We start from the raw sequence: 8,516 nt of genomic DNA, 5'->3' as shown, positions 1-8,516 counted from the left end.
TTCACTGTGAAATATGACCTTCTCCCTCATGTGGACGTTTCACATGAGGGAGGTCAGACAGACCCTTTTGTTACATTTTATAAACAACACTATTGCATTGTTTGGTCATTCATAACTACTTTAAATCTCATCTGATTCTTGGGAAAAAAAAGTAATGATAAAAACTGCAGTACTGCTATGTACAAATCATTACTGTACCTGAACAATGAAAAATAATAAACATTAAAGGTATATTCAGTGATTTCACCCAAAAAACCTTAGGTTTCGTTTTTGGCTGTGGGACCCAGCCTTTCGTCCAATCAGGATAGAGAGTCAAAAACGAAACCTAAGGTTTGTTGACCCCCAGGGGTTAACTGGGGACAGGGAGGAACTCCTTATATGGCCAGCACACTCTATAGTAGGGAGGATTATCACAACAAAACAAAAAAAGAAGTGATATTTGAATTAAGTGAAATCACTGAATATACCTTTAAACAAAACCATTTTAAATACACTTCTTTCAGTCAATAGAAACAATGGGGGTATACCAGATTCATAATATAGTAACAGCCCAATTATCTTTTTTTAAATTTATTATTGGCATGTGTTAACTTATTACTGCTAAAATTATGCCATGGTCACGTTTTATATATGTACGTAGTGTTTAATTTGACGATTCAATTCTGTTTCATACACAGCTTGGTAGAAGTTAAGGAACGAACGACCATCAACTCAAGTCACTTTCATAAAAGTTTATGAATGCATGTTAACAGTTTACTTTGAAACCTTTCTTTAAAAATAAAGAAAAAGAAATAATGGGCGACTGCATCAGAAGTAAAAAATAATAATCTATTTCATATCATTTAAATAAAAACATCCCTAGGCTCGAGAGGCGATGAATAAGTAACTATGAGTACAACATGATGCAACATCTATTTTTCTCTATAAACACATCATGAAAAAGATCATAGAAAATATGCCCCCTGTATAGAGCATTGGGCACATCATTAAGTACAACTTTACACATTGGGGCACAAAGAATCATACAATGTCATTTTTTTCACATTTCAGTCCAAGGCAGTACCTATACATAATTTTTCGTTTTCATGAGAACTGAAACATTCAAAGAAATCTCAACATATAATACATCACATAAAATATAAAGGGTACAGGCAGGTGTACCACAACTTACACATTCACATGTAAAAGGTGTCAACTATGTTTAGTCAGTACAGCTTTTATCCTGTACCAATTGCCCAAAATAGTTAAAGCAATGAACATCCACTGGTGAAAAAATCCAGTTTAAGCATTGACCAGAGTCTGAAAGAAAATGGCTTCATATAGCGGTCGCATGAAATGTTGCCAGTGCTGGCTCCATGTGTCTTCATATTTCACTGCTGTCCAAATAATATGACAGGAGAAGCCGTTTTATAAGTGCTGAGCAATGAGGCACCCCTCCCCATTTCATGGGCGAGAAAGTCCAAATAATTCTACGGCAAGGTGGGCAGCTTTTCTGGAAGACTGATGATGGCGGAACAAATTACGGTAGAAACCAGCGAGTGTGTTTCTGGTTTGTTGTTGGAGGTGAGTTAATGGTGGGCTGATGGATTAGCTGCAGGGTGGTATTTTATGATGGTGGTGCTACGACACCCGGATCATCTGCGCCACCGTCTCGTCGGCTGCTGCCTGGGCTGCTTCCTGCTGTTGCTGAGCAAGAGATATTGGTATTATTAATATTTACCACTTGAACTCTAGCACACCCTATGCTGGGGTGGGGGGGGCACACCAAGTACAGGTCTGTTTTACTATGTATCTTTGAAATAATTCTGAAAAAAATACTTACAGAGAGAGCACAGTGAATCACAGTTACTTTTTGAATACAGTAGATAAATCCATCTTAAATTCCCCCATCAAATGCTATTCAAACATGTATGTACTATTGTACTGTATATCATCAACCAAGTTTACCTGTGCCAGGGCCAAAGCCATTTCTTCCTTCTCCTTTGGTGAAAAGAAACGTCCGCCGTCTCCCCGCTTGCGCTGCATGGCATGGCGGTGGCGGGACTCATGTAGATATTTCTGGCAGACCAAGAAATGGTCAAAGAGAGACCACAGCAAATTTACTGTTGTGAACACATTGAGCGTGCTCAAGTGAACCACGGTCTCCCAACATCTGCCAACGTTGGTTGGATAATCCCTACAATACACTGGGGGCTTCATCATGAGTCAATACAACAATTAAGTTAAACCAACAACAATCCTATTCAATTTGAGATCTGGAATGAAGTGAAACATTCCCAGTATTCACGAGAAAAAGTGCCCCTACCCTCCTCTCCTTGGGAATTTTGCCCTCTGCCTCCAGCTTGGCCCGGGCCTGTCTTCGTTTAAGGATGCGGTGGTACTGCTTGGCATTGACGTACAGAGGCTCTTCCTCCAGCATTTCAGCCCCTGGCAGGGGGATACGCTGCATGGCTGGCACAGTGCCACCTCCAGGCACCATCTGATGGTGAAACACATATACAGTATATGTAAAGAATCTGCTTAGAATCTATGGCGGGGAAAAAGTAGTGTAAATAATACTAGTATGTGTGCAGGTACTCTACTGTATGTGTCAAACACATACAGTAGAGTACTGTACCACTATGACTTGGAATACTATGAATAATAATAATTCAACTTTCAGAGGCAAGGAAGCAACCAGGTGCTCAACGGAGACGTGCAGGTATACGAAATATAAAAATAGTAAAAAGGTGCTCCTGGGATCAATCGGGAAAAAAGATAATCTATAGAAAAAAGCAGAGATCCAGGCACACTTAATAGTTAAAAAGGAGGAAAACTTTATTAAACCAACATGTTTCGACCTATACCGGTCTTCATCAGGGCATAATTCAACTTTGTTGGAGGAGGGTTGGGTTATGTAATTACAGTAGTAGTTACTGTATCTTACCGTGATGTAACTCCAAATGTTGATCTATTGTAGCTCTGTAGATGAATTGATAATACAAAAATAAAATAGAAATGGACTCATATTGCTCAGTGAAGTCAGAATTTTAGCACACCAACAAATGTGAACAAATCTAATTCTGCCAATGTATACAATTACAAAAACCCAGTTAAGCAATTTTGAGGAAATAAAAATGTGATTTGACTATTTTAAGGCAGATGCTCCACATTATTGTACAAGTAAGAAAGAACAATATTGTCATTGTAAATAGACAACAAAACACTGAAATGAGTCTAATACATATGCTTTGTGAGACCTATTTCACCGTGAAATGTATGTTTTTTTTTATCTATGGATGGAGCAACTATTGAAGCTCCAAACTCTACCAAAGTGTAATTGTGCTTTAAGGTAACACAAAAACATGTTTGAAATGCTCTGCTTCCAGGTGCGCACATTTAAGAACTTATCAAAGATAATAAGGCCAGTCAATGTGTTCTAACAAAATGATCCAGACACACAGTGACTACAAAATGTTGTATTTAGCCTTCAAATTTGCAGGCCGGTACGGTGCTCATTAGAAATATGATTTCTTTGCAAGCTGGAAAAATAGGTGACACCGATTATTAGTGAAAGGAAATGTAACTATTAATATGAATTAATTTTCCTCCACCACACAGCACAACCCGTGTGAAGGTACTGTCGATAGAATGCTGGGTACCTCTGCAGTGGGTCTTACCATGACCATTCCGCCTGTATTGACCATGTTGCCAGAGACTGGCAGGGTTACGGTCACAGTGCCTTGGCCACTGTTGGTGGTGTTGGTGTTGTTGCCAGCCTGTACAATCTGGGCACCGGCCAAGCTGGATGCAGGGATGGTGATCATTCCTGTAGTAGAGGGGTTCATCAGCAATATCACGATATACCACCCATCACTTAACATAGACAGTTAAAAAAATTAGGACACAATGGGGAAATGGTGCATATTAATGGAGCAGTGTTCCGAGTTTGGTGTACAGTGGTTTGGTTGCACTGCTGTGTGACTTTACCCTGCTGGAGGACAGTGCCGTCTGCATTGACGGGCTGGTAGACGATGGTCTGTCCGTCCGCTGTCTGGGCCAACTGCTGGCCCTGCACACTGATCTGCTGGCCCTGTACGATGAACAGTAGAGGAGGAACTCAGTTTGGATGCAAATAATACTACTTAATTTACTGTCTCATTCATGCATTTTGTTATTGGTGCCGTATTCTCCCCCCCCCCCCCCCCTTCTCATCAGCATTTTCCCCTCTTTTCTCCATTTTGTCATAGTTTCCATGTGTAATTAAATTAAACTAATCCTAAAACCAGTCACAGCTGCTACATTAAGCCCTTTGTTAAGCCCCTTTGCCCCCTTTCCCCATTATTATCTCACCTATACAAAGCACTTATTTGTTTATCCGTCTTTTTAACAATTCTGAAAGCTTTTACTTGGATAGTATAATTATTGTACCAATACACTATGAGAAACTAAAGGGAACACCTGAACCATCTTAAACCTGAGTTGTCAGAGCGATGACTAATTTATACTTAGTTGCACGGGGTGCAGTACTTAGTTTAGACAGTTTTTTAGTTTAGACAGTTTTTGGTTAGACCAGTCATTAGTCCTACAACTACAACCTATCTCAAACCCTCACCCTAAACCTAACCTCCCACGGGGCAGCACACCTAAACCTAACCTTAATTCATGTCTAACCAATGACTAGTCTAAACTAAGTATGCACCCCAGTTGCACGACCTCGTCGCGCAGAAAATTCTGTCAAAAGAAAGACAACAAAAAAACTTTTTTCATTTGAAAAGGATGAATGTCACATATCGAAGGCATATCAATATGTCACTGTCGTGCGACTAAATATAAACGAAGGCTGAGTGACCTGTTGATTGAGTAGAGTGACCTGGTTCTGTCCCGCAGTGATGGCTGTCTGGGGTTGCTGGATAATTATCTGCTGGGGCTGCCCCTGTTGGCCCTGGAGCTGCAGGGTCTGACCGCCCTGCAATTGGATCTGTCCTGGCTGCACCAGCTGGATCTATGCAGGCATAAAATACATAAAACAACAATCAATAATTGATGCCTCATGCCAGACAGAAAAATGTACCACCACCCTGTGGCGTTTCAAGCATAAGTGTGTGAACTTTACAAAAACAAAAGGATTTACTCATTCATTCACGCGGCCTCTAGCATTTTGTCAGTTTTCCTCCGGGAGGTTTAGGCAAGTGCAAGAATCCCAGCCAGTCATTCAGAATAGAAACTCTCCGGCTACCCACTTTAATACTTTGCAACAATATAAGATTGGAAAAACAATGCTAAATCTGATGTATACGCTGTAAACCCTCAGAACAGCCCATTCGGCATTACCAACAATGCCACGGTCACTTAAATCATCCTTTTACCCCCTTCTGCCTGGCACTTATGCATGATGACAGTGCATCTTGTCCACTGGTTTTACTTTGTTTAGCTAAGCTAAAGAATGTTGCTGTGGAGTTAACATACATATTATGTAAGAGTCACAAGACTGAGTCACTTGACTCACCTGTTGAAGTCCCTGGGTTCCAGACATAGGGACTTGCATAATTGTCTGGCCCTGCCCCCCTGACATGGCTTGCACCATGATCGGTTGTCCAGATGATGTGATAAGCTGGCCTCCACTCACTTGGACCATCAGTGGTTGCCCCTGGACCTATAGGCAAGGATTGAAACAGTTATTGTATTTGTAACCTATTAGGCGCTAGTTAACTTAATAGTTAATACCATAGGTATGGCTAAATCTAAACGAGCAAAAGATGCAATTTGAGAATCCAGACCGACCCCGAACCCACGTCTTGGGTAATGGGCAGCATTTGATGACTTCCCAGCGTTGTTTTTTTTTAATAGGAAATAAACACAACAACATGCCAAGGGGAGTGATCCCACAGTCATTTTGTAAATAAGAGGCATGGGATGAGTTCTAAATGACAGCAGACAGCCCACAATGACTATGTCATACAAGTGAATCCTATGTGCAGTAACTATGCAGTAATTACTTGCCAAAACATTCACTGTCCAAGTTGAACACAACAAGACACATTGCTGTGTCCTCGTCTGAGTGAGTTCTTACCGACTCACGTTTCAAGAACCAAAAGATTATATAGAGGGACAAAAATATGAACAACTCTGGCATACAGTCGTCTATCAACAGCCATGAGTGAGGAGGCAAGAGACCTGAGACAACATGACACATTGAGTCACTTAACATGCAGCTCAGGCAGATACAGGGCATGCTAGGATAGAGGCTGCTGCATCAAACAGCTCTGAAATGGATCATGATGAACCACAGTGACTTCATGACATGCACACTCGGACTGTCTGTGAGATGCTGTATGTGACACAGTGGTCACACCACTACCTGGAGAGTCTGCACCTGCTGGCCAGAGGCCGTCACCACCGGAGCCTCGGTTTGCAGCTGCACAGCCGTCACTGTGCCTTGCGTCTGCAGACAAGGCAGGACACAGCTACAGTGTCTTGGCTATGGACTACTACACACAGACATCTCAGTACTATACCACCAGCAAAGTGTATTTGTTGAGGGGCACTAGCCCCTCCTATACACAGGTTTAATGTTTGTCTTGTATAGACAAACATTGAAAATGCCATTGACAATGGACAGAGTTTAATGTTTGTTTTGTTTTGTCTCCAACACAAACATTAAATGCCATTAACAATGAACAGAGTTTAATGTTTGTTTTGTCTGTCACTGAGCAAATCTGCATTGCATTTCAGAGGAAAACCACAAGGGACCGCGATTCTTATAAACTGCTATTTTGTGATGTTAAATTGATGTCATATCTATGTCATATGTGATGTTGGTAAAGTGCCCCTCACTTCACACGGGTGTGATTTTTATAGACCAGCTACTAGCGCGATATTATCCTCTGTATGTAATAAGCCATACCAGTGTTGTGCTCTGCTTACGCATTCGTCAGTGTCAACTGTAATTTAACGCTCACGTCACATGCTGTAGTAGCTTTTGCAACCTTGTTATGCTCACCTGCTGCTGGATCTGTCCATTGGAAGTCTGCACAACGATCTGCTCCCCAGTCGTGGTTGTTGCAGTGGTGTACTGCTCCATATCTAGGTAGTTTATGTCACACAATCCTCTATTTGAAAGCAAAGACAGAAAACAGACAGTCAGTTAAAACCTTTACATTTGACATTGTATTTAATTACAAAAAATAAAAAATAAAATGAAAAGGGTTGGCTTGTGTGCTGAATGCAGCTATTAATCGAACGTGACAAAAATGTCAATGTAGTATTAAATGTCAGTGCAACTCTGAACATCAGCAATGCATGCCTTATTGCTGCCTTTGTTTTCAATGGAGGGCTTGGATGCACCACATGGGACATAATGTTTGTTGTTGTTGTCCCTTAAATAAATAACTGTCAAGTTGTTTTCTTAGGGGGGGGGGGGGGCACCAGGCTAACATTAGCATACTAGCCAAATGTAGCTGAAGCTGGATGTTTAATTTAGGTCAGGAACGGAAACACATAACTGGTGAGTTGACGTTAATCCACCCACCAAATCAGATATAGGTTGTTGTTAGTGTGGAAAGATTGACAGCTCGCTTTAATGCAAGACAATCAATCGCCCCTTCTTTGTTTGAGACTCGACACATTTAGCCAGCTAGCTAACGCTCGTCCGTCTCACATACACACACACACACACCGATCATGTTTCCACGCAACAGAGCCTATGTGGAAAAACAAAACAGCAACGTGTGTGTTATTTAGCCGAGGTCGTGACAGTTGGAATCAACAAACTGCCGTTCGATTTTTGCATTTTGTAGGGTTAGTAATTTGGTTGGTCCGTGACAAACCAATCCGTGCTGACAACTACCAACCAATGCCTTCAATCGGCTCTGCCTTACCGTCTCTCCGCTGTCCGGTTCCCCTCTGATTGGCTCTAGTACAGCTTTCTAAAGTCCAATCACCAAAGTGAGCGGACAAAATGGCGCAAATGAAACAACAGCGACAGGGAGGAGGCGCACGCACGACGCGCATGCATGAAGACCAACATGAAGCATCGCCTGCAAGGCTATTGACTGGCCAGGAGATGTCGCAATTTCCCCCTTTCTAAGCAGTCGTTTTCCACGGTGAGCTCATAACAAACTCTAGCCTATAGCCATATCTGTTACGACGAGGATAAAAGCAGAAAAAGCAAAAGACTTGTTTACATCAGGGAGAGTCCTCCATTTCCCCCCAATATATGATGATTTCCTTTTTTCGTGTTCTGGTGAATTGAAAATGGAGGTCAGGGAGGCTCCTGAGGTCCTCCATTTTCAATTCATCAGAACGCGTACAAATATACAAGTAAACAACAAGTCTTAATGTTTTTCTGGTTTCATATTAGTGATTGTGAATCATTTTTTAAATCAATCAATCAATCAATTAATCAATCATACATACATAAACAAACAAAACAAGAAACGGGGAACATGTGTACATTTTTACAGGGGCCAGTTTCGAATTGCAGCTCTTTGAGAGCGGATTATCGCCACAAATGTATTGTTGCAAAACGTTATACG

General features: G+C 41.4%; 1 protein-coding gene across 1 annotated transcript; it reads right to left on the bottom strand.

Moving 5' to 3' along the window:
- Positions 1 to 716: 716 nt before the first annotated feature.
- nfyal (nuclear transcription factor Y, alpha, like) lies at positions 717 to 7,944 on the bottom strand. The gene is made up of 9 exons (XM_083768833.1): positions 7,860 to 7,944; positions 6,983 to 7,091; positions 5,489 to 5,635; positions 4,832 to 4,984; positions 3,970 to 4,072; positions 3,660 to 3,808; positions 2,306 to 2,479; positions 1,948 to 2,058; positions 717 to 1,686 (listed from the first exon to the last, which is right to left on the bottom strand). Exons 2-9 carry the CDS (start codon positions 7,061 to 7,063, stop codon positions 1,621 to 1,623), a joined length of 984 nt encoding a protein of 327 aa, XP_083624959.1. The 5' UTR covers positions 7,064 to 7,091; positions 7,860 to 7,944; the 3' UTR covers positions 717 to 1,620.
- Positions 7,945 to 8,516: the final 572 nt, after the last annotated feature.

Source organism: Protomyctophum parallelum (assembly GCF_964188405.1).
Source record: "Protomyctophum parallelum genome assembly, chromosome: 7".
NCBI lineage: Eukaryota > Metazoa > Chordata > Actinopteri > Myctophiformes > Myctophidae > Protomyctophum > Protomyctophum parallelum.
The sequence above is the reverse complement of the archived record's forward strand: the minus strand, read 5'-3'. Positions and strand labels throughout refer to the sequence as shown.

Bases quoted from the DNA above. Each gene is read 5' to 3' on its own strand.
- nfyal (XM_083768833.1), bottom strand. From the start codon at position 7,063: ATGGAGCAGTACACCACTGCAACAACCACGACTGGGGAGCAGATCGTT. The intron at 5,636-6,982 runs GTGAGCATAACA...CCTTGCCTATAG, and splicing joins ATGGACAGATCCAGCAGCAG to GTCCAGGGGCAACCACTGAT. The intron at 1,687-1,947 runs GTAAACTTGGTT...TCTCTTGCTCAG, and splicing joins TGGCTTTGGCCCTGGCACAG to CAACAGCAGGAAGCAGCCCA.